General features: G+C 42.2%; 2 protein-coding genes across 5 annotated transcripts in view; one reads left to right on the top strand and one right to left on the bottom strand.

Annotated features, from left to right (window-relative positions):
• Window positions 1–9,261, bottom strand: part of ZNF277 (zinc finger protein 277) — an 87,239-nt gene extending 77,978 nt beyond the window's left edge. The window contains exon 1 of the mRNA XM_030549019.1: window positions 9,192–9,261. Coding sequence (XP_030404879.1) covers window positions 9,192–9,234 — 43 coding nt within the window. The 5' untranslated portion in view covers window positions 9,235–9,261. The remainder of the gene's footprint in view (window positions 1–9,191) is intronic.
• Window positions 9,262–9,572: 311 nt separating this feature from the next.
• DOCK4 (dedicator of cytokinesis 4) overlaps window positions 9,573–26,773 on the top strand; it is a 422,511-nt gene continuing 405,310 nt past the window's right edge. For all 4 annotated transcript variants that reach the window (XM_030549017.1, XM_030549015.1, XM_030549016.1 and 1 more), the window contains exon 1: window positions 9,573–9,699. In XM_030549017.1, the coding sequence (XP_030404877.1) occupies window positions 9,663–9,699 (37 nt within the window). In that variant the 5' untranslated portion in view covers window positions 9,573–9,662. The remainder of the gene's footprint in view (window positions 9,700–26,773) is intronic.

Raw genomic sequence — 26,773 nt, 5'->3', positions numbered from 1 at the left:
TCGGTGAGATCTGTCTGGATGGCTTGGAAGCTGAGAGAAAGGCAGACTTCATCAGGAGACCCTGAGGCAGGTATCCCGCTCCTCCTCGGTGTGGGGACGAAAAGTCTTACAAATCTGGCACTGATCCTTAACGTGTGACTCCCCCATGCACTTAAGACAGCTGCTGTGGGGGTCACTCACAGGTTTAGCCTGTTGCAGTCCATGCAGGACTTAAACCTGGAGACTGGGGCCCTAACTACTAACTAACAAATGTTTAATTGCTAATTAACAGCTACTATTGTATACAAACTATGTACAAAGGCCCAAGGCATGAAGTTCATAAGAGAAAAAAAACCACTAGCTCTTGCTTACGCAAGGAAGGCACTCCGACTAACCACCATGGGAGGTAAAAAGGAACGGAGAGGGCACAGGGCTGCTGGCGCCTGATATACTGTGGCATGAGCATGGCACTCCAGAGGGCATCACAGCCAACCCTATGAGTATCACTAAGGCAAAAATCTCCAATGACCACATGTGGGTGTGTGCCCACCTAAAATGGAAATGACATGAGGAAGTGTAACGCTGACAGACCCAGGTTGTCAACAGGCAGGATTGAACTGGGGACCTTTGGAGCTTAGTGCATGAGCCTCTACTGCATGAGCTAAAAGCCGACTGGCTGTTAGCTAAGGCTGTAGAGCAGACTCACTTTCTCTCTCTCTTTAAGTGGTCTCAGTGCCCATGAGATGAATACCACACCCAGGTGTGTGGGTTACACAAACACTTAAAGAAGAATGATAGATTAGGAAACTATACTCCAGTATCCATGATCAGACATGATCTCCAACTACTGCACCTCCTCTAGCTCTAACATTTAAAGATGAGCATCACTGTTTCATACTAATGAGCTAGAGCTCATTGTAGTGAACAAAGCCAATTAAAAATACCCAAGCATAATGCAGAGTGTAGTTCATTCATTTACTTCACAAGTATACTTTAGCTTTCATAACTCTAGCAGATTTTGTAACAGCAATGAAGTATTAACGTGAGACCTCATTATAGCCCTCTCCTATTAAATCTTTGATAAAATGCGGTGTGAGATCACTTTTATTTTGTATATGAATTAACAGGGGTGAGGACTGTTGCTGTTCTCTAGTACAAGTGTTTTTCTTTATACTTCAGGGCATAAAGTGATCACAAGTTGGGTCAGGAAAGTTTCCTCGCATGATACAGTATCACAGAACTGGTGGAATGCATTACTGGCAAAAGGCTTTGCATTCTTATGTACCACTTTGTATAGGTCTATGTTCCTACTGTTACTGCAGACAAAATCTTTTAGACGTTTTGTACCTTTCAAGAACTGATGCTTTGTGTTATCATACAGAAAAATCAGAGCTTTTGTTATTACAAATTATGTAGCACAGTATTCTACTCAAACTATTAACTAATTCAAACTATTGTAATCATTGTTACTGGAGATAGTATATATTTCACTCTCAATTGGTTATAATGAATGAATTGCTGAAGATGCTAATCCTCTCCCCACCCCAGAAACAAAAGAAAAACACACCCCATAAACATGGACCCTTACTCACACATGAGCCCCACTGACTTCAAAGGGATCCTGTGCAGAAGTACAGGACCAGCTCCCAACAGAGGCACGCCTGCCTTAATGTAGTAGAATGCAGTATTTTAATCTTCCCAGATTTAAGGTTTTAAGCATTTAATGTTCTCCATGTGGATAAAAGTCCTCATCCCCTCTCTCACCACTGTATACCAGTCCCACCCATGTATAAACTTCCCTCTCACTTCCACAACATATAGACTTGTAAAAGGAGAAACACTCATTTTTAGTACATCTCATAACATATATCATGTATATATGGGTCCATTAGATCCCAACCAAATTTATGTTTTTGGTGTTCACTCAAAAAACTGGGAAATTCCCAAACCAAAAAAAAAAAAAAAACACAAAAAAAACAACCCCCCCCCCAACACATTAAGTAAGGAGTAAGGTTGAAAGTACGTTCTGTGGATCCAACTAACATAAAAAAGCTCCTCTATTACATGTAAAAACACACACAAAATCTTTACAAAGATCCCTCCCCCCAAAAAACTATTTTCTAGATTTTAAAAATAATTACTTTTTAAAAAGAGTTTTTTTGGACAATTAACAACTTTAGGCCTGTCCATTTATGCAAGTAATGAGAGAGAATTCTACTAAAAATTAGAAAGAATACATATTGTTAGCTATTATTGATTCAGTTTAGTGCATTTAGATCACAGATGAATCAGCAGCCTGTAATTTGAAAAATATCCATGATAGATTCTCTCCCCTTTAGGGTTGCCAACTTTTTAATTGCAGAAAACCAGACACTCTTGCCCCGCCCCACACCTTCCCAGAGGCCTCTGCCCCTTCTCTGAGGCCCCATCCCTGCTCAATCCACCCCCTTTCCCTCCATTGCTTGCTCTCCCACACCCTGGCTCATTTTTCACTGGGCTGGGGCAGGGGGTTGGGGTGCGGAGAGGATGAAGGCTCTGGCCGGGGCTGCCGCCAACTAGACTTTAAATGGTCTGGTCAGAAGTGCTGACCAGAGTTGCCAGGTTCCCTTTTCAACAGGTGTTCTGGTCAAAAATCGGACACCTAGCAACCTTACTCTCCTTGTCGCTTAGAAACTACTGTTTGGTAGGTAACTGAAGTGAAGTAAAGATCTGAAGCAACTGAATCACTAATAAGTAAATAAGAATGTCCCAGACTGCTGAAATTAAGTGTAACTGCATGCCTATTAATATATATTTAAGATATTCTATTTAGGATAGTTGACTTACAGTTTAATTTTTAAGCTATGGTTATAACTTCAAATACCCAGAGCTTTCAAACTGTTTGGCCTCAACTGGCTTTTTCACAGAACATAACAGTCTATGCCTAACATTAATGGGAGTTATGTATACACGCTAAAGCTCGAAGAGATCCCCTATTGTTTTATACAGGCATGTCATCAGAGCAGACACAACACACATTCATGCTATACAATTATCTGCAGAATTATGGTGGGATCATAGACAATACAGACTTGTTTCACAAAGTAAAATAATTCATTATATATTCTATTGAAATATTTAGTCTCATTATGTTCTCCTGTCACTAAGTTATACAGAAAACACATTGTGGAAGAATGTAAACTAGCCTTGTTGCACTAAAATTCTGTTACTGTAACAAACATTTATTTAAGAGGATGCTGCTGCTATTTTGACACAACTCCACATAGAAAAGGAATTTGTTAAACCAATCAACTTCCACTGTATTTCAGTCCTCTCTAAAGGTCAATGTGTTCGGCAGGTAATAACTTAAGAAAACTTTACTAGATTCCTATAAATAATTTTAAAAGTTTTTTCTTTAAATATATGAACTGGTTTAATAGAAAGAAAGTGTGATATTTTTAAAGGTCCATATCTGTAATTATATTACTTTAATAATATACAGCCTACTGTATTTAAGTCAGGGGTTCTCAAACTGGGGGTTCGGACCCCTCAGGAGGTCGTGAGGTTATTATATGGGAGGTCACGAGCTGCCAGCCTGCACCCCAAACCCCGCTTTGCAACCAGCATTTATAATGGTGTTAAATAGATAAAGAAGTGTTTTTAATTTATAATGGGGGGGCTCACATTCAGAAGCTTGCTATATGAAAGGGGTCATCAGTACAAAAGTTTGAGAACCACTGATTTAAGTTAATTAGTAAATTTATTTCAGCAGCAATCACTAAATGTTGCTGCTTATAATTGTTAACCTATACCACTATAAGAATCCAGTATCCTGAAAGGTTCTGACAGAGGCTATAGGTAGGAGGGCAGTGGTCTGTTTCCCTTTTCAGGAAGGAGGCTGAGAAAGGTACAAGTTTGGAAATGCTTCAAACTGAATGAGATGCAGGCACAGAAACAAGAGAAATTCCAAGAGAATCAACAGTATTTTGGATGCTTAGGATTAGAGCCCTGCAGGTTCTGCAGGACCCCCTGCCACAAGAGCTGGAGCAGATAAATGTACTTTGTGGAGGGCAGGATTGGGTGGGGGAATAAAACAGGCTGCAGTAATTTGCAGGAAAACATGAAATCTTACATTAGTCTGTCACAAACAGAAAGACTTGCTTTACATTGCTGAAATTCTTTTTTTTTTTTAAACAAAGATTTTAATACTTAAATTTAAGTGAGGGATAACAGTAGTTAAAGTTCTTTTCACATGGTTTAAGCAAGATTTGTTTTATTCTTTTAGTGGTAAAATTGTGTTTGAATTCCACTTTTATTTTTTTTATATATATATATATATACACACACACACACACACACACACCAACTTTTTTTTTTTGTTTTTGGTAGCATGGCACAATCTGTTTCTCTTGTGAGATTTGCAGGGATCTAAGGTTTTTGCTGGTAGGAGTGGGATAATATTGCAAGAAACAATGCAGGAGTGAGTGGGAGTGGATATTGTGGGGCAGGACAAGAGTAAGATTTAAAAAAATAGTCCCATGCAGAGCTCTACTTAGAATCCCACATGGCATCAATAATGAGGTTTAAACAACCAAAAGCATTTGGAGTGTTCACTGTGGGTCTGGGTAAATTATGATGTCACAGGACTTTTACATGACATTTGAGGTACTTTGGGTATAGCAATTTAAAATCCATCAGCATTCAAATGCAAAGGGCAATGGGCTTGAGTCCTCTGGATGTTCCACCTTCCATCAGGTGTTATTCATCAGAGTTCCATTGACCTTACAAACAAGTGACAGTTGTGTGCCCAAGGCAAAGACCCATCAGGACGGCTGCAATGCTTTATGCAGCTCCCTGTGTGAATTTCTCACCAGTGAGGAAAAAAAAGTCACTATTTCTTAGGCCCACACACATTGTGCACACTGGGAGAGGAAGGAGCACTCCTTGCACCCCTCTGCAGCAGCTTGGAAGGATACAAGCTGACAGGGGTTGGGAGACTTGGGGAAGTGAGATGAGACTGTCAGCCTGAAAGGAACAATGGTTGCTCAGAGGAGAAAAGGGTTGTCAGAGTGGGCCTACAGTGTGTAGCTGAGGAGTAGGGGCTAGAGGTTTCTAAAGAGAAGAGAAGTGGAGAAACCTGTAGCAGTTTCCCCTAATTTCAGCCACCACCTATCCAATCCTCCACCCCAGGTTGTCTCCACTCACTGTGACCAGTGCACAGATGTTTCTGTCCCACCCAACCCACCCCATTCTGTGCCACTAACCCCTATTACGGTCTGTCCCCCAGTCCTGCTCTGCCTGCACCTGAGCCCCCCCTTGTCCCGTTTGTCACTTCTAGGGAGCTTCTGGCATTCACACCCAGCTTCCCCAAATGCAGGAGTCATGCACCGCCCATGGTGGGGAGAGACATAAGAACTGGAGGTGGCAGAAGATGTGGGGGGAGGGGTGAGAGGGAGGAAGAGCAAAGCAGGAACATGGAATGGCAAAAAGTGTTTGTGAAGGGAGGGAATAGAGAGGAGATGCTGAACCCAAGTGCGACAGCTGAGGAAGGCGAGAGAGTAGCAGTTTTAAAAGGGGCATAAGAGGAAAGTATTGGGGGAGGAGAGAGAGAGGAAAAAATAAAAGGCATCAGGGAAGATAAGAGATTGGGATAAGTAGAGTGAAAGGATTTGTGGGACAAGAATAAAGAAAAGGAGGCTATTGGAAGAACAAGCAGGAATGTAACACAGTGATCCCAGATAAGAACATTCAGGCACGCACTTGAAAGAAAGTGTGGGAAGCTATTAGCTTTGAGCATCCTATAGCCTGTCTCCAACACAGCTGTTCTGCCAGTGCTTGGAATGAAGAGATCAAAAGAACATTAAACAGATAAAAAGCCCTTCTCAAGAGAGAAGAGAGGGGTCAACTGTCAGGGAGATAGGTTGACAGTCTGCAGAGGAGCCTGAATGAGTTGGATCTTTCCCCGGATCCAGGGAATGGTAAGCCTTAGGAAAGGCAAGCATGTGGACAGGTTAGTTTATTCTTTGTAAGATCTGTTTTCTCAAGTCAGTTGGTTCTACGTAAACAGTTTGCTTTAAGAAGGCAGTTTGGTTACCAGTTATGAATCTCAGTGTATTATTATTTGTGTTATCATAGCACCTACGAGCCCTAATCCTGGCTCAGGACCCCACTATGCTAAAGCCATGATTAGCACGATCACACACACTGAAAAAAAAAAAGATAGACTGTAAGCTCCTTGAGGCAGAGGCTAAATATAAGACTATAGACGAGAGGAAGATACAGATAGACTGACAAGGAATACAAGGAAACAATGAGACAATATTAGTCAGCATGATAAGCAGTGGCAGTAGAGTCAAGTCTTTTGTAGGAATCATGGGGTGATGCTTCTTAGGAGTACCCAGGGTTGTGAGACACCTTGCTACCACCTGTGCTTAGCATGAGGAAGTCTTGTCTGTCCCTACCGGTGAGCAATGCCCCAAATCCACCAGCCTTTGGCAACACAAACAGTTGCTTCTAGGCTTCTGCAGGCCTTGCTCTCTCTTTACAAGTTAACAACAGCTACAAGCCAACCCTTGAGTCCTCAGAGCTGCCTTCTGGAGTGCCCAGCCTCTGACTGATTCTCAGATTTGGCTAAGAGGAGGTCATTAGTGACTTCAATGTGAATGTTGAGTTCTTAGTTGAGAGCAAGGGGTAGAAGTCAGATTGGAGATGTTGCAGGATGGAAGTGGAGTAGAGACGCTCCAGACAGCAATTATAAACAGCATGTTCAATGAGTTTAGAAATGAAAGGGAAATGGAATGGTAGCTGAAGACGCAAGTGGGGTCAAAGGTGGGTTCTTTAAAGACAGGTGATACTAAAGCGTGTTTGTATTGTGAAAGGAAGAGCCAGAGGAGAGTGAGAGGGTAATGAGAAGAATAAGAGAGGGGATCAGAATGGGTTCAAAGGAGATGAGATGGTGTTACCAGGTGAAGTAGAGGGGTTAGAACAGGAGAACAGATTGGAAACGTTTGCATCTGTGACCATGGAGGAGGACAGAGATGGGATGGGAAGGAGAAAAAGGAAGAAGGAAGGAGAATCAAGGGGCGAGGGAATATCATATCACAAGCTGTCATGAAGGTCCTTTCATGAACTGGTAACTGGTTAGAAGACAGAAACAAAGGGTAGGAATAAATGGTCAGTTTTCAGAATGGACGCACACCGCTGAATTAACGTGCTTAGTTTGGTCGCGTGCACTCGACTTTATAGAATCTGTTTCCAAAAATCGGTTTCTGTAAAATTGGAATAATCCCGTAGTGTAGACATACCCAAAGAGACCAGGACGGGTAAAAGGTGCAGTTGGATCCTGTCATAGTTCTCAGGCTTTCTATACTGGGCAGAAGAAGCCATTTTCACTGATACCTAGGAATGTTTAGAGAGACAAACTGCAGTGCACCTGCTGTTAAGAGAATGTGAAGAAAGACTGAAAGTCCTGAACACTAAGCATTGTTAAAAACAAAACAACAACTCATTAGAAGAGCTAGGATACTTTGACTTCACCACGAGAAAGAACTAACAACAAACAGAAAAAAATTCTAGGTTAGATCTCCAAACCCCGGTGGGAACAAACTTACTCTGCAGTATGGGTAAGTGGCTTTAGATCTTGTCCACACTAGAGATTTCAGGCTAACTTTCCTTTTACCAGAGTGCTGTCTGGTTCTTAGGCCTGGTCTACATTCAGTTTTTGTAACAATATAACTATTTTGGTTAGGGGTATGTTTTTCTTCTCCACACAAACAGTTATATTGGTACAACTCCTAGTATGGATGCAGTTATACCAGTATAAAGAGGCAGTATAGCTTATTCCCCTTCCTATGCAGGAATAACTATGCTGATGTAATGCACCTTTTAACCAATACAAGTGCATCCACACTAGGGGTTGAGTTTGCGTAGGTGGGAAGAAGAGTGCATCGCTTTAATTACCAGTATATATAATGTGATATAGTTTTTGTGTATAGGCAAGCTATGTATGTGCTGTGATAGGTGGAGGATAAGCTTGCCAATGGTACACGTAAGTTCAAAGGCCACAAAGACAGTGATATATCACTACCAATGTGATATATGCCCTTCTGCCATGCACACTGGACAAACTGGACAGTCTCTGCACAAAAGAATAAATGGACACAAATCAGACATCAAGAATTATAACATTCAAAAACCAGTAGGAGAACACTTCTATCTCCGTGGACACTCAACAACAGACTTAAAAGTGGCAATTCTTCAACAAAAAAACGTCAAAAACAGACTCCAATAAGAAACTGCAGAACTGGAATTAACGTGCAAACTGCGCACTATCAAGTTAGGCCTAAATAAAGACTGGGAGTGGATGGGTGGCTACAATAAATAATTTCCCCATGCTGATACTCATATCTTCTTATCAACTGCTTGAAATGGGCCGCCTTGCTTACACGGGCCTCATTATCACTACAAAAGTGATTTTTCCTCCCTTGGTATTCATCCCTTCTTTTCAACTGTTGAATTAACTGAATTGGCTCATTAGCACTGACCCCTACACTTGGTAAGGCAACTCCCAAATTTTCATATGCTGTGTATTTATACTTCTTTACTGTATTTTCTACTCCATGCATCTGATGAAGTGGATTTTAGCCCACAAAAACATATGCCCAAATAAATCTGTTAGTCTCTAAGGTGCGAAAAGGACTCATTATTTTTGCTGATACAGACGAACACGGCTACCGCTCTGAAAGATAGTACATTCTACTCCATGGGTTAAAAGCTACCTGCTCTGACCTTACTGACTTCTCACTCTATTAGCATCTATCTTTCACGGTGCATTTTCTTAAATATACAGGAGATGGTCAGCGAGGTCAACACTGGCAGGGTTTCTATGTACATTACCTGTTGTCGCATTAGAAACGATTTTTTTTCTGTAACTTTCAATTAAGCATCCATTCTCTGGCACACTTTCTGAACAGTGTATTGCCAGCTGTGCTATAGACTGCAGCTGTTTTCATATTCTTTGCTTGCCCCCTTTGTAATGTGTTGTGATGAAGTGTTAATAAGTAATGACTATAAGCTGAGCTCGGGGACAGAGCTCAGCTCTAACTTGGCCCAGGGACCCCCAACAAGGGTATGTTGCAGTACCACCCACGCTTTCCACGTAGACTCCCTAAAAGGGACAGGACACTTGAACAGGAGGGGTCCCGTCCCGACACTCAGGAGCGCACCACACTCACCACCTCTGTCAGCCGCGGCAAAAACGCCTGAGGACGCTGCCATGCCACTGTTCGCAGATGGACCCTGGCGTGACGTACATTCATTGGAACGGCGACTGAACCAATAGGAAACAGCCTTGAGGGCTCCGGCCCCGCCTTCAGACCGCGGAGCTCATTGGGACTCGTAGTCTGTCTGCCCTAAGGAAGCGGACTCCAAAAGGGGGTAGGGCCTTGGTTGGGCCCCGCCCCGCGCCGCTGTACTCCGTGGGGAAACTACGCTTCCCGGCATGCAGCGGGGCAGGGGAGGCGGGCGGCCGCTGTGAGTGGCCGGCGGGGGAGCGGGGCTGAGTCAATCACAACAATGAGTTCTCCGCTGGCGCCCGAGGAACGCGGCTGAGCCCGCCGAGCAGCGGCAGCGGCGGCGCTGGGCAGAGCGGCTCGCTGGCGGCCGCTGCGCTCATTGTTCGGCGAGGGACGAGCTACGCTGTGAGCATGTGGATCCCTACAGAGCACGAGAAATACGGCGTGGGTGAGTGGGGCCGCTGGCACTGGCGTCCTGCCGTGGTGGGGCTGGCCCAGGTGGCGATAAGAATGTAACCCCTCCCCGAACCTCCCGGGTGGGGGCATGCCCCTAAGTCTGCCGCTGTCCGAGGAGTTTGCAAGCGGACGCTGCTGGTTCATGTGTCAGACGGGGAGGGAGGGAGGGAATGGATCCCTGTTATCACACCCCTTCCCTTCCCCAGTGCAATGAATAGCTGCAGTGATTAAAAGTGTGTGTGTGTGTGTGAGGGGGGCGGGTTATAAACCAAAAACAGTCGTAAAGCATAAGTCTCCCTGTAGCCTAATCACCTCTGCAAAGAGTCTGTGAGGATTGAATAGCATCTTAGTAAAACAGCTCCGTCGGGAGACTCCTTCCCACTAACCTCGGCACCGGAGGCAGGAGGGGGGAGAGAAAACCACACAATTGTTTAAAAACGGGTATTCCGCTTAACGGGCACGCTCAGTTTAAGCTACTGCCATCTTTCGAGACACAGGCACCAGTCCGCAGTTGTGTTTGTGTGTGGACGGTGTTTAATCAGGACAGTAGTTTACTTCCTATGCTAACGTTTTGTTTGACTGTGAAATAGATTACTCAGAGGCAGGGAAATGTGTTTCAGTATTTGAAGTTCAAGGTCCTGTTTGTGAGGAGAAGAGACAGCGTATTATTTTCCTATTCAAAAGGTGAACAACAAAGGATGTTAGATGTTTGACTGATTAATCTGGGTTTTCTCATCTTTTCTCCCCCGCCCCGAGTTACAGAATAAGGAACGTTTCCCCCCCTTCTCTGTCTGCCCCTCCCCCTTAGTTCCATATTTAAAACTCAGATTTTTCTTTTCAACTATTGAATTCAGCCTGATCCCGCTGATACTTTTTGGAATGGCTAAGATTTCCTGCCAGCTATATAAACAGCCCTAACAACAATAAAACAATTTCAAAATCCTATCAGTTTGTTTGGGAAATAACCCACTATTGTATCTATAACAATTTTTAGTAAAAAAAAAAACAGCTTACTGTATAAACGTTGAAAAATATATCTTTCATGTGGCGTGTGTGGTTTGGGATTTTTGTGTATGTGGTTTTTGGTTTTGTTTGATTTTGTAAAAACAAAACAAAGTGACATTTGTGGAAGTCATTTGCACTTGGTTATTATTTGTTCAGCTCTGCCTGAGGGCAGGACTCTGGAGCCCATTAAATTGACTTATGAAGTGATTAAAGAGACTAGTTGTAGTTTTTGACACCATCTATTAAAACCACTAATACTTGATCTGCTTTGGTGACTCTCCCAGACAATAGCTGCCATTTCACACAAATGTAGTTGGGGTGCTTCGCAGATCATTGGCATTGCAAGAAACTGTATATCCAGGTTATATTTGTACATTGAGTTGTGTATGTTGTGGAAAATCCATGATGAACATAAAGACATTGTCTTTGTGTGTGTAATCTCGCTCTGTTTAACAATTAGCATAGGAGCCAAGACTCATTCAATATGACTATGTCCCATTTGGAGTTGATCCCAGATGTTGCTGTCTTCCAAATGTTAAATCCCATTCATAGTCTCTATAATTTATTTTCTTGACTTCTTTATGTGCCAGGTCACAGCTGGGTTGCTAGATATCGATTAGTCCTCCAGTCCTCTTTCTTTATTAGGATGGGCAGAGGCTTAAAATCCACTCTGGGATTTCCTGGAATGGCATGTAGAATATTACCAGTCAAGTATTTCAAGCTGCATCACTCCCCTCATTTTTTGTTGTTGAGTGAAAGAAAATGTTGCGCAGCTGAAGCATTTCTTCCTTTTTGTTGTTAACAATCTGAAAAAATGTTTGTTAGTAATCTGCTTTTTTATCTATTCCTTCCACTGGTAAAACCCAAAACAAAATCAGTCCCCCCTCCTCGAATTTGAATAATTAGCCTGTGGCTGCTGAACAATTGAATAGTATCCTTCAGTTAAATTTTTCTGTGCTAGTAAGTCTTGCTTGAGTACTTAACCACGAACATCTAATTGTGCATGCCAATGTTTGCAGAAATCTTATGACTGCTGGAGAAGTATCTTTGTAAACTCAGTAAGTGTCCCATTTCCTCCCTTCCCCCTACCTCCTTTGGATTACTTAAGAACAAATATAAAGATTTTCAACTGTCCTTTGATGCTTATATATAATAACCAGTTCTTTGTTTCTTTTTCACTTGCCTCCAAAAGTCCATCCAAAATACTCCTCATCTAGTGGCATCCCATCACAGTTTGTGCATCCTCATTACAAACTACTGAAATATTAAACAATTTCACTTGCTTTGGGAGTAGTATTTTACAGTCTACATTATATTAACTTTATCCTTACAAGAACAGCACTCTGAGTACAAAAATTTGTCTTAAACTGCAATTGCAACACAAAGTGATGATATGGGATATGGGAAAATAGTATAATATCCTCCTATGTCTATTTCCTGAAGCTTCTTAAGAAGATGATTTTATATATTCAAAATTTAATATCATACCTCAAAGACTTGCTTAAACTATTCCTTTTCCAATCACAGGAAATGGTATGTTTCTGAACAATTATTCTATGTTATTTTGGCACGTTAAACTGCCTTGGTAAAATGGGTACATTATAAAACCCCCTTGAGAATTCTGATTAGTTGTACCAAGCATATGTATCCTTTGTATGAGTGCGCAGGGCTCAGATCAACGTCAAATCTCATCTGCATTTTCAATCTGAATTTTGCAGCACATGCTGTGCGATCCACGCTTCTACTGTGGCATGCCAAAATGGATGAATAACCAAGCAACAGCCACCTAATTGCGCTGAGGGACTGCTGGTAACCAGGTGGCTGTTGCTCACTCATATAGCCTGGCTGACTCTCACTATAAGGAGTATTTTATATATGAATAACACAGTCTTCCCCATCTTCTGTGTTTATGAAACTACTGCCAGCTAGCTGCAGATAATTTTTTTTAATTCCTTTTCGCTGACCAGGTTGCTTTACTCTCAGTTCAACTAATAATGGCTATTGCATACTGACTTGGTTAGGAGCATGTCAGTTATGAATGATAGTAAACCTTGATGCAAAGGTTCTTGGTATAAACTTGTTTGGACGTTGTCTAAAGGTTTACTCCCAGTTTGGTGTGGGGCAGTTTTATCTTTGTCATGTTCTGCCTTCATATGGAATCTGCATTAAGTTGTCCTCCCGGATGCTATTGATAAAGATATATGCAATATATACAGTATATTTTTCATTCCAGAAGCTAGCTTGCTTGCTTGCTTTCTTGTGTAAGGAGGGAAACTCTTTTCTGTTTTCTCATGCTGCTGTGTCAGACTGATAAAAATACTCAATAAAAGAACATTGTTCAGTTACAAATAACACTTAAAGCCTAGCATGGAGAGTCTAAAGAGACGGTAGGACAGGTGCAACTTTGGAATTTTTGTATGTCTGAAAGTGGTAGACGCGCTTGGTAAACATCTTACACAAATCACAAATGGAGTTGGATCCCATAGGACTTTCATGACCTACACTGTATAATCTACTCTAGAAGTATCAAAAGTGGTTTGAGCAAGACTATATAGCTGTGGATATTTCGCACACATAGATCAGTGAGTAGGTGCATCTTTCAAAGCCAATTCTTACTGCTTGGTGCAAACCTGAGACCTGTAATTGTAATAAAGAAAATGCACTGCTTATTTTGTACATGCTACTTAAAGAGGAAAAAGGAAGTTCAGTTGATTGCTAAATGAGTAGTCCAAATATAAATAATAGATTTATTCCCTCCCAAAATAATTCCACATATTGCACAATGCCAGATCTGTCAGCATTTTAGTCTGATAAATCCTGTATCTGAGAATGTACTTACATTTTCTAGAATGTGATCTTTTTATATTGATTTAGTCACTGAATGCAGATGTTAGCCTGGGGAGTTATGGGGCATGTGCGTGAGAGTGAGAGAGAGGAGGGGAAAGTTGGAAAAAAATTAAGAACAGCTGAATACAGTGTACAACTTACAAGTAGCATGTTCACCCAGACACTGCAGTCATTCAATATAGCACCATGCACTTTTTAAACTCCTACAGATAACATAAGTCCAAAGGAACTTGGCATTTATATTGTGCTGTTGAGCCATAAATCACAGTGCTTCACAAAGTGTGTACAGGGTGAACATCTCCATTTTATAAAGGGAGGAACTGAGGAGGTTAAGTGACTCGTTGAAAATAACGTAGTATGGCCAAGGCAAAGCTGAGAACTGAACTTCCATACAGTATAGCATGAAGGAATTAACACAACAAAGGCAATGTACAAATAAAACCCAAGACCAGAATTCCTGATTCTTTTATCCAGGTAGTACCTCAAATTTCAGCTATGTCCTTAACTCAATAATTTACATTTTTATAATATTTTCATCTCATTTAATGTCACTTCATTTATTGGCCCCATCAGGATTTTCTAAAAAGCTGTTGCCCAGTGGATTATTCATACAGCACCCACACTCTGTCAGATTTAATTTTAACCCATAACTTTCTATATTTAAAACCTTTTTTTAATGATCCAAGCTTAAATACACTTTTCATCTCAGAACATATTCAACTCATTATATTGGTGAAGGACAGAGATCAGGGTTGAGATTTTCAGAGCTGGCTAGGAAATTTAGCTACACAGTTCCCAGTGAAATGATAGAAATTGTGCTGCTAAATATCAAAGTGGAAAATCTTAGCTTAGATACCTGTGCTGATTCTTGAAGGCTGCTAAGCAATTCAGTACTGTTGATAAGACGAGATCCAGATTAACAGATCACTGGGCCCTAGGCTAACCCTGGCTCCCCTCTCCTGATCAGCTCCCTTGTGCAGGCAGTCATTGCAACTCCTCGTCCAAAGTTATGGCTGAGGTACTAGTGCAGGAGCTGGCCTTACAGCAGTGACGAGGAGGAAAAGCACTGCCCCTTCCCGCCTGTTCGGGTTTGGCTCCACCCACCCTCTGTCATTACAAGGGCTAGGGCAGTGTGGCCAAAATTGAGGGAGTGTCATTGCAACCTGGTGCATGGGGTTCGCAATTCCATTCACGCAGTTTTGGCCCTGCCACTCCATGTCATTACACGAGACTGGTCGGCCAAACCTGAGTGTACAGTGGGACAAGCAGCACTTCTGTGGGGCTGGCTCCTTTAGCAGTAGTTGAGCCAGACCAGCCAGAGGTATATAGGTTTCCAGTGCCTTAATCCGGCCCTGCTGTTGACCTCAAAGTGTTTGTGACATGTCTAAAGCCCTGGTATGAATAAAGTTGTGCTTGAATGCCTCCATTCTTCTCTCCTGAAAACAACCCAGAGAATAGTATTGGGTGATAGCTCATCAGTAAGGCTATGATTTAGTCATGGGTATTTTTAGTAAAAGTCACGGACAGGTCCTGGGCAATAACCAAAAAGTCACGGCCAGTGACCTGCCTCTGACTTTTACTAAAAATACCCCTAACTAAATCTTACCTGCTGGGGGTGGGGGGTGTTCCAGGGCTCTGCTGCTGCTTTGGGGGAGAGAAAAGGGGGCATCCCAGGGCCTGCTGCTCCTGCTCCAGGGGTAGGGTGGGGAGAGTGCCTACTGGGGCCCTGCCGCCTCCAGCTGGGAGGTATCCCGGGGCTCCAGTGCTGCTGCTCCTCCAGGTGGGGATGGCCTGGGGTGTAGCTGCTGTTCCTGGACTACTGCTGTGGTGCAGTGCCTGGGACCAGTTGTCTGGGGCCACCAGAGCAGCTGCTGAGGTGGCCCTGGGATCAGCCACACCAGCTGCTGCAGCTGCAGAAGAGATCCCGGAAAGTAACGGAATCCGTGTACACTGATGACATTAAGCTCTGTCTGTTTCTTGGCACCTAGTCGGTGCCAGTGGTGAACTTTCCAGTGCCAGGGCGTGGATGGTTAACCGGTAAAGCTTAATCCAAATATGAGTGAGGTAATGCTGGGTTACATATCACTTCTGCCACTGCCTTGGGTTAACTCCCTTCTTGAAATTATACTTACTTTTCTGTTACTAGGTCCTGTTGAATTCTGGATGTTGAAATAGCAGATGTGGCTACAATAATTTCCTCCCACTTTTTCTGACTAATAGGGTGTGAACTCTCTTAATTAGAAGTGGCTCTCATATCCATGTCTTTGTCTATCTGGTATTTTATGCATAGAACATATATCTCCTACTGCACTGACTTCCAACTTATTTCTGACTATAATTCAATGTTTGTTTTGGTCTATAAAGCCCTTCATGATTTGGGTTCTTGTGTATCTTAGGGAAAATTCAGGAAAGAGGCTCTCTGACAGTTAAGATCAGCTGGAACACTTGAGCTGACAATTCTTAGATTTGTGCAGGGGATGACAAGGTATTTTCAGTGTAGAGCTCTCAACTCTGGAATTTTCTTCCCTTTCTCTCCTTGAGTCTGACAGCCAGAACGTTTTGATCATTTGGGTTCATTACAAGGCCTGTCTGTTTATTCAGGCTTCTTCTGTGGAGAAGTATAGAACTGAAAGGGTCTTGTTTACCTTTCTGTTGGTCTGGGAGTTCGTTGCATGTGACTGCATCAGTGAAAGGTTTTTTTTTAAATAAAGCATTCTATCTGTATGCTCTTCTTCACTTTGCTGGGGCAGCCTTCATGTGATTTCTGCCTCCCGCATTCCCAGGTATCAAAGATCTACACATTCTGGGGAAATTATTCTCCTTCTAGACAACTCATGTCTTTTGGTTTCCCACATTGGTGACAGCAGCAATATTAACCGCATAAAACCCATACAATTCAGTCCCTAGTTTTATCACGTTTTATCCCCTTGGTCATATAAGCAGCTTGGAAGCATCTTTGCCTATAGTCTCTTTCCTAGAGAAACATATTAGGAAACATAGATTCTGGCAGAAACTAAGCATAATTAACAACTGAAAGACACGTGGTTGGTGTATGAAAGCTCCAAGGGGTGCCACACTGACCTGACACTAGTGTTGGATCTTTGGATGTCAAGCTGGTATTGTTTCAGATCTCTTACGGGAAAAAGATTGAAGGGGCTAAACTAGTTAGAACTCCATGAAAATAGGGTTTCTCCATAATATATATTTATAGTTCTTCTTCAAATGAAGAAGGCAGAGACCTGATGTTTCTAGGGTCTTGGCCACATGAAACTCTTCACTTGGAGATCGTGCTGATCCTACTTCCAGGTGCTGCAGAGGAGACTGTCCAAGGATATGGGAGCTGCAAATATTAGTCCGCTAAGTGACTAGTATCAGGAACAAGGAAAGGTACCCTCAGATCCTGTAATTTGTGAGCATTTTTTTCTGGATGAGAAAATGGTGCCACATAAAATATAATTTATGCAGTGAAAGTGATCATTGCTGCTATGGAAATAGAGGCAGAACTATGCTCTTGAAGAAGCCCTAATTCTACTACAAACCACCTGGACTGGGTCAGGAAAAATAACCGCTGAGGCTCACTGGATGTTGCTTATTCTGTGCCAGTTGTCGAGGAACACAGTCCTGTCTGAAAATTGTTACCTGCTTTGTTTCATGTAATACCTAAGATTGTTACCTGTGAATGAGTAGAGGGGAAAATGTGTTTACTTTTGTGCTGTGACGTATACACTGAGCTATATTGTTCCCCTTATTGTTGCTGTGTGAAAAAAATCAGTAGGTAGGGAAACGTGATTGTAAAATCACAGAAACAGACAGGAGGGCATGGGGGAAGGTATAGTACTTGAATTTTGTTCTAGCTCCCTTTAAAAAAACAAAAAAAAAGACTAGATCAAATGTCCTTTGAGTGTTCGGGGGTTTAAGTGGTTGATCTCATGAAAGTTAATGCATAAGTGATAAGCTTGCCTGTCCCCCTCTTTTTCCCCAGCAGAGGAGGAAAGGGTATGTGCGAAATGGACTCAAGTGCTTTTTCAGGTGCATTATTTTGATGATGCTGTCACAGGTTGTCTATGTTTGATGTGTTTTTACCTTATTGAGCCAGTGATTGTAATGTTCCATTAAACACTGAAAACAATAGAGAGAAAGAAAAAAGTATTTGGTATGAGCAGTTTTCTCTTTAAATGTTGGATTGGTCTGTGTACTAGGGAGCAGAAAACAGGAAAGAAAAGCATTTTTCTTTAATAGTTTGTGTTGAACTCACACAATCTCATGTAAACGAACAACTGGAGCTGAGCCCCACCTGCTGAAGGTGTAAACCCAGAAGCAGCTTCTACAGGGCTGTCCAAAAATGTAAGTAATCGGAACTATGTGAAAATTCTATCCATAGTGGCACAAATCACCAAAGTAGGGCTGGTATAGCTGTTGGTAGGGTTAAAGTGTGTCTAACATCTTTTACTCAAAAAGAGGTGTCTTGCCAAAAAAAAAAAAAAAAAAAAAGGACTCTGTTCTTTGTTCCACTGAGGTAGGCATAATGAGCTCAGAATATACAAGACGCTTTCTCTAGGGAAAACAAGTGTTTATCACACAAGAGGCTATAGTACTGAGTTTAAACTAATCTATATCCTTACATGAGCTATATGAAAGAAAACTGCCTCAACCCAGACTGTCTTCAGAACACAACATAAACTGCTTCGTATTATGCAAACAATAATGAAAATTAACTGGTTTCTCTTATAACATGATATAGGCTATGAAATCTGTTGAATAGTTATATTTTATTGTATTACAATATTGTTAATATTGTATTGTTTGTTTTTAATGGATAATAGTACCAATTTAATAAAAAGAGGAATTTTTTTTTAAATGTGAGTTGAGTCCTCTGTAAAGATAATGATATGAATTCCTCATTATAATAACTTCCTATTTTTGGATGAAGTAACTTCTCTTTTTATACTTCTCTGTAGAGTTCCTAAAGTTAGCTCTGATTCCATGAACAATAACTTTCTCTCCAATTCATCCTATTAAACTAAATTGTTCACGGATGGTACGTAAGCTGCAACTATACATTTTTGCAGGTGATAAGGGTGACTGTTATAAGGAATAATGTTAATTAACAATCAGCATTTTTCTTTCAAGGACCCTATCTGCAAATAAAAAATGTGCCTGTTTTCTAGCAATGATGTGTGCAGCTCAACAAGGTTTACCCATGATTTCTGAGATGGTGCTGCTCATGCCTTGTTCTCGCCTGCATTTGTAGCCAGCCATGGCCAACTGCATTCACGGGCACTTCTGCTAGCACAGAGAGGTTAAAGAGTTTTATTTGCAGTCTTCTTTGCTAACTGGAAGTTCAAATTGCTCCATTTATTTTATTTGTGTAACAGCAGTGGTTTTATTTTTGTATTTCTAGTTTGTGGCAGAAAACAGTTACTACTAAGTTTGGTAGTGTAGCAGAAACCTAAAATTCATGGGCATGTTATGCACTGCATTTAATTCACTGAACCTCTATTTATAAGGTTAATAAATTAGGAAAAAACACATTATTCCCTGTTAGAGATATTAGAAACTTTTGAATAATTCTTCAGTTATTATATACAATTTTTTTCTTGTCAGATTTGTAAAATTTCCTAGACAAAAATAGACAAGGAATCATTTTAAAAATACAATTAACAGAAGAACTGGTGGTTTCCTACTTACATCATGTATCACTCTTAAATTGTACTGTGCAAGGCTGATCAGAGTCCATTCACTATCTGCACTTATTTTCCCAATAAGAAAAAAATTAGAATAAATCATTGTAACAGGAGCCAAAATGTCATCACTCTGTGATAGCCTTTCTTCCCCCGGAACAACAGAAGACTTTTAAAGCAAACAAAATTCCTCTTTTACAGGGCCAGATATAGTTCTAGATATTCAGCTGTGCTGAACAAATGGACTGCCCTACCCTTCCCCTCCTCACCTAAATAAGGGAAGGCATGGTAGCTGACCACATAGACTTACTGTAGTTTTTCTCAGCTGAATACATAGTAAAATATTTTTAGCATAATTGTTAGATTCTCAGGAGACTAATAATTTCTAATTCCTAAAGTAACTGGAGATGTAGCACACTTAATTATTCAGGAAGTGAATTTCATAATCTTGTGGTGTGACCTTCTTTATAGATTTGTTTTATTTTTCAAAATTAGATAAAAGAAAGAGGTAGAGGAAACTATTCAGTTGTGTTTAAATTAATTCACTGTATAGTTAAGACTGCACACGCACTTATTAAGAAAATAATCGTTTGAAAATGTATTTCAATCCATTGCAGAAGCAACATTGTTCAAGATGTAGAAAAATGAAAAAAATGAGTTATTTTCTGTTGTCTGTCCCTTGTAAATCTTCAGTAAAGCATAAGTGCAAATTTCGAAGTACAAATAAATTGATTTTTGAAGGTATAGCTGCTTTGTGATCTATTAAAAATTCTCTCACTATTGTTTAGATTTTGCTGGGGATACTTTTAGTTTTTTACAGAAGCTAAATCAAATCTTGACGAACTTACTAGACATTTAACAGCATTACGATTAAACCTACTAGTCTGAGGCTGATACGAATGAAGGGCACCCGCCAGTTAAGTCCAGAGGCAGGATAATGTTGAGAAGTGCAACCCCGCAACCATTTTCTCGGATTTTTTTTCCCCAAGATGCTCTCCATGGACTCTGCTTGAAAGCGTCATTTTTTGCTTCACCCTCTAGCTACAAATTATTTGTTAAATCTGCAATCCCCTCTTCTGGCTGTGGAAAAGGAGAAAGTTCTCTCTCTGAAACACGAGACTCAAGCTTCCTCTGTGATGTAGCAAGGAAGAAGCTCTGCTTCTCCATTGCTCCTGTCAACCTTTGTTTTTTAGGACCCTTAATCTCAGTGAAGAGTGTTGGCCTCTGTTCAGAGGCTTCCTGCCTCTGGACTTAACTGGTGGGTGCCCTTCATTCATATCAGCCTCAGACTAGTAGGTTTAATCGTAATGCTGTTAAATGTCTAGTAAGGCTTCCTTTAAAACCTGAGGGATAGAAACTTTTTGTTTTGTTTTATTTTTGGTGTGTAAAGGAAGCTTACATTCTGCAGAAACTGATGGCACAGGCCCCTCAGCTCAGCAGGGAAAGGTTCCTACTTGGTACTGGTGAGTAGCTGAGTGGAATCTTCAAACCTGGACTAAACAACCTATACTTGCAATATTTAGTGCACTTCTATCAGAAATTTCAAAGGGACACTGAGAGAGGTTAAATTTGGGCCTACATCTTCATTTGTACATTTTTTTTCTCCCTCCTAAACAAATGCCAGTTTTTTTTCCCGGTTCTTGCTTAATAAAAATAGAGCTAAACTTCAGGACACTGGCATCATTCATTATGCAAACCTATGGGTTTTTTCTGAGAAGAATTTCAATTTGAATGAATATGTATTGCTACTTGTCCTCTTTTGAGTAATCTCATAGCTCTGCGTAATGACTGGAATCTAGCAGTAGCTCAGCAGCTTGTAGAGACCGGGAACAGCAGTCTGCACCAATATCAGGGATGCCGAGGCATCTGGATTCATCAGTAAAAATGTAGTGGATGTGTAGAGTGAGGCTGATAAGGAAAGGTCGCATAGTTTGAGACTAGTAGTGGTAAAGGAGCAAAGCAAATTCATTGAACCCATTGCTGGCCAACTAACATTTTCACCAAAAATTCTTACTTGCTGGTTAAATGTATTAAATAGGCTTTTAGTTACAGAGCTCAACTGGCATGTTAATGTGTATGTCTTCAGTTCTCATAACTCCCTATACAAATTATCATAAGTTAAATTATTTAATACCGTTTAATGCACAACCAGTGTGTGTAGTCCAAAAACACTTTACAAGGTACAGATTAGGGGGTTCCATCACCCATTATTGATATACAACCAACTCTTGGATGAAACATGAAAGCTTTTACACAGCTCACTTCAGCACCATATGGTACAGTGGTTCAGGAAATTCAGAATAGCTTAGCAGTCTGAACATGCAGGGAAAAGTAAGTAGTCAGAATGTAATTACCCAGTAAGAGTAGTTGTTAAACCGAGGGGAACGTGCCTACTCTTGTGGGGTGAAAAGAAATGTCTAGAGTATCTTTAATGACCAAAAATGGACAGGATCTTAATTTTACATCTTATCTATGTAAGCAGAGTCAGGATGAGCTCTACCCTGACATCTGGTGGTGAATTATGGCGAGTGTGGAAAAGAACTTAGAGGGCTGATCTACTCTGCCTAGCATGAACCCAGGGCAGCCCCAAATGGTCACTTTGACAGCTGTGGGATCCCCAATTTCTCGGTTATTGGGGTAAGAGGAATAAAGTGTTGTTACCCTGAATATGTGAATGAAGGACTATGAGACTGTTTTATGACCGAGGGTCTCACCATCAACTAAGTAGCACTCACTAGACAAGGGACACGGGTTCCAAAACCCAGGGAATTGAGAGAGGCTGAGGACAGGTGTATGTACCTGATGGTATGGGCCCCTTTTGAGTGCATGGCATGCCAATTGCACCTCCTTCTCTCTCTTTCTCCACTGTTGAATAGCAGAGCTAATTTTGAATTCCATTAGGAGACTAACTAGAGGCTGCTGAGCTGAATTCACTTTGGGCCAATGGTGCACCAGCACTGAGGCTCCCTTACTACAAGCTGAAATCACTAAGAGCTGAAACCACTAAAAGAGCTAAAATTACTGAGCTGAGATCACTAAGTGCTGTGTTAAGTAGTGGGGGAGCCTGAAGATATATTGCTAGGCGGCTGGCAGAGCAGTTTGCAGGATGGTTGGAGCGGCGAGCGCAGTGGAGTGGAGCTGACCAGTTTGCGGGGACAGCTGGAGTGGTTCATGGGATGGCTGGTGGAGCGGAGCAATGTGTGGGACGGTTGGAGCGGCCCATGGAACAGCGAGTGGAGCAGAGCAGTTTGCAGGGACGGCTGGAGGAGCTGAGCAGCTTGAGGAGCAGAGCTGTTCGTGGTGAAGGCTGCAGCAGACCTCCACAGAGAGGCGAGGCAGTCGGCCTCAACCCAGATAAGGTGCCCCTTAACACCCTGTGTGCCCCCCTCCAATTCCACCCAGGCTGGGGGAGTAAAACTGCAGATGGACTTTTGAACTCTGGAGTGGCACTGACCAGAGACGGAGACTTTTGGGTTGTTGGACTTTGGGGTGATTCGGGCTTAAGACCCTGAGGGAAAAAGGACATTGCCAAACTTACTTGGAGGTGGGTCTTTTGCTCATGGTTTGTGTTATCAATCCTGTTTGTGGTGTTTCCCCAACATACTGCCGCATTGTTTCCCTTCCGTGTTTGTGAGAGGGGAAGTATTGCCTCCTAGAGGCACCTGGGGGGGTGGTATATAATAGTCGTAGGTCACTAGGTGGGGGCTCGAGCCGGTTTTGCATTGCGTTATTGAAACGGAGCCCCTGAATACTGAACCCGGCCCTTGTTGCTGCCAACTCTAAGGGGAAGAAGGGTTACATCTAAAAGGAAAAACAGTGCCCTATGCATCCTCTGGCAGCAATGACTAAGGCTGTGAATCTTTCATGGAGGTTGCGAATTCTGGGACCTCTGTGACTTCTGCAGCCGCATCGGCTGCTGCTCCGGCAGCCCCAGGTAACTGGTCCCGGGTGCTGCCCCAGAGCAGCGCTCTGGGACCAGCTGTGGCACCCCAGGCCTCCCCCGCCTGGGAGAGCAGCAGCAGTGGTGGTGGGGCCACGAGCTACATTCCACCTGTAGTGGCAGTGGTGGTGGAGCCACAGGCCATCCCCACCTGGACCAGCAGCAGGTCCATGGGCTGCCCTCCCCGCCAGGAGTAGCAGTGGTGATAGGGCCCCAGAGCAGCAGCATCTGCTGGAAAACCGCCCCTACTCCGCTCAGCAGGTAAGATTTAATTAGGGTTATTTTTAGTAAAAGTCACAGACAGGTTACTGGCCGTGACTTTTTGGTTATTGCCTGTGACCTGTCAATGACTTTTACTAAAAATATCCGTGACTAAATCGTAGCCTTAGCAATGACTCATTGGAATGAGTGCTGCCTACTGAGTTACCAATGCATCTTTTTGTAGCACTTTGGGTTATTTCTTGGTGGCTGCGCTATTCAGGTACTGTCTCAGCCTTAAGCTGTTCAGCTAAGGACATCTGAGAAAATCCCTTTTTGAGTAGTTACAGCAGTAAGCTCCTCTCTCCTATAAGTGGAATGAAACTTATAGTAGAGATGATGGTTAGTAGACAGTCTTCTGTCTTAAGAAACTGCCTCAAAGTGTCTCCAGATGTACTGAGCAGAATTCTGTCCTATCTCTTATTTTGAACACTAACTTAGCAACTGGTTTTTATTGGTCACTAAAACAGGTTTCACTGTAATGGGACGGTGACTGATAATATAGGAAGCTGACAAGTAACTTGAAAATTAAAACTTGTGAATCTGTTTAATTTTAATGATATGGAAATGTTTTGTATTTATTCTTAATGCGGCATAAGTTATGTGGCGATGTATCCACATAAATCTCCACATTAAAGGTCTGACAGCCTGTCAGCAATAGCAAGAGTTCATAAAAACAAGGCAAATAAATTGGGCAGTCAAGTCAAAGTGAAGCCAGTGTAGGTTTAATACTCCCAGCACCTTTCAGCTGTCCACATTTCACCGGCATATAGCACTTTTAATGAACTGTCCTAGTCTTTTGAACACAAGGTGGAGTTCATAGTTTTTTCCCATTGCTTTCTAATTAAATTTGATTTTTGCTGAGTATACAGTAGATATAAAAAACCTAGAATACTCAGAAGTAAGTCAGAATTGCATCTTCTCACAGGGTGAAGCTTGCTAGGCATTTTTATTGCCCTGTTATAGCTCCATAGTTCTGGGAAGGCATCTCTCTGCCTACTTTCAACTCTTCCTCTAATACCCTTGTAATTACCCCATGCCCTTTTTTTTGTCATGGATGGCTTGTAGCAATCCTCCTGGAGCCTGTCAAGATACTTTATTGTCTGGCAAGAAATTTGTAGATTGAAATGAGACTCCCTTCTCTAATTCCCTCAATCCCCTTGTCTAAATACATTCCTTCCACAACATTTCCAGACCTTCTTGGCCCAAGATCTAGGAACTGAGCTTAGGATAACCCCTATTTTTCCGCAGTATGTTCGTCTGTTGCTAGACCACAGCATTAGTCTAGACAATCCTTAATTCTCATGGTGGTTCCACGCTTTACAGTGGAAGCTGGCCTGCAACCCTTGTGGAAGAGTGGAGACGTATGGTATTTATTATGAAATATCAATGTGCTTGTAATTTGTCCTTTCTTTGAAAACAAATAATGACCAATTTCTCCTCCCAAAACAGATGCATGAGTTAATCTGTAGTCTTTCTCTTTCAGGAGGGAATCAAGATTTTCTTGTTGGTTTGTTGATCAAAAATAAATGCCATGACTCATAATGGCAAAGTGCATAGTACCCTTTTGTTTCTCTTGCCACATAGACAACAAATTACACTGCAATCACAGAGCAAGTAAGACACATCTAGCTATTTCTGTAGGGAACGGTTTCTGTTTTGTTGACACAACTTCTTTTTTAGAATTATTATTCAACATCTTTTTGAGATGTTGACGAAAATTCAGACAGGCATTAACTCATTCATAAGTAAACTAAGGAAAACTACACTGATGCTAGTCCAGTAGAGAGAGTATTACAAATAAATTAAAAGAAAAATGATCACCAGAACCTTATTTGAACATTTAGACCACTATGAATTTGACTATGCATGTGTCCCATTTCCTTTGTGTATTCTATTGACAATCCTGTTTGAAATGATAATTCCTAGCCTCCCTCTCAGAGCCTTGTTGCCCACAGGTTATTTCTGTGTATGGGACAAGACACTCAATTTACTTTTCCTTCACATCCTTTTTTGAGGGACAGGTTTTGCCTGACTGTGGTCCATGGAAGCCTTTCTGTTATCTGCTGTCCCCACAGGTTTTCCTTGGGGGAATTCCCATTATAGAGTGAGGGAAAAGCAAGTAAGATAATGCCAATTGGGTCAGTGCCAACTTTGCTACTAAAGCCATGTAGGTTTTGGAGAGAGTAGATACTTTAGAGTAGCTGATTATCTTCCCACATCTTGAGCTCCTGCATGGAGAAGCCAATCTCAGTGTTTGGGAGAAGAGGGGTACTGACGGGGTGATTCCAGGCACCAGCATGCCAAGCACGTACCTGGGGCGGCATGCCACGGGGGGCGCTCTGCCGGTTGCCAGGACGGCGGCAGACAGGTTGCCTTCGGTGGCATGTCTGCAGAGGGTCCACTGGTCCCGCGGCTTCAGCGGACCTCTCGCAGGATGCTGCCGAATCCACGGGACCGGGGACCTCCCGCAGGCAAGTTGCCGAAGGCAGGCAGGCAGCCTGCCTGCCTGCCTGCCGTGCTTGGGGCGGCAAAATACCTAGAGCTGCCCCTGGGTACAGAGATGCACTCAACATCTCCATGCCCTTGCTTCCTCTTGGATTTAGTGGCTGTTCATCCTCCCTGCCTGTGATTTAATATATGAGGGCCACATGTTGAGGGATGGTAAAACCCCTCAAACTGACTCGCTGCTGTTTATGCAACATGTTGGAGAAATTGTATCTGATTAAAAGGGTGATCATTCGTAGTACACAAGTCAGATATCAGATTTTTATTAATTGCCTGCCCGCTAAAGCAATAACACTACAAATTTACCATTTTCTTGATTGCATGAGGTATGCAGATGACTTGTTGTTTTTGGTTCACATCTCTGTAAGGGTTTGCACAGAGAGCGACTGTATGGTTTGGAGAAAAGGTAATAGGAGAGAGGAGTATTAACCCCTTGATTTTTGGTTCAAATCAAGCCTAGGCCAGTAGCAGTCTAAAATAGTTATTACTGTGTGAGGGCAGTTGTTGAATTGTTGTATGGTATCTCTCCATCTCTTGTTGTGTAAGGGTGTGACACTTCCTGGGGGTACTATCTGTGTGAGGAAGCCATGTGTGAGCCTGGTGTGGTCAGCTCCCTGACTTCACCGGACACTGGGAATACAAGCACTACCCCCTAGGGCTTGTAGGGCCTGCTGTCTCTCTACTGTTTAGTAATAGACACACTCCAACCCTCGAGTCCATCTCCCTAGGGTGTCCAGCCCCTGGTCCAGTGGACACTTGGAGTATTCACAGATTCACTGGTTCCAGAGAAGGAGAACACCCCAGCTTATTAGTTTCACCTCAGATCA

The sequence above is a fragment of the Gopherus evgoodei genome, chromosome 1 (assembly GCF_007399415.2).
Source record: "Gopherus evgoodei ecotype Sinaloan lineage chromosome 1, rGopEvg1_v1.p, whole genome shotgun sequence".
Taxonomy (NCBI): Eukaryota; Metazoa; Chordata; order Testudines; family Testudinidae; genus Gopherus; species Gopherus evgoodei.
The sequence above is the reverse complement of the archived record's forward strand: the minus strand, read 5'-3'. Positions and strand labels throughout refer to the sequence as shown.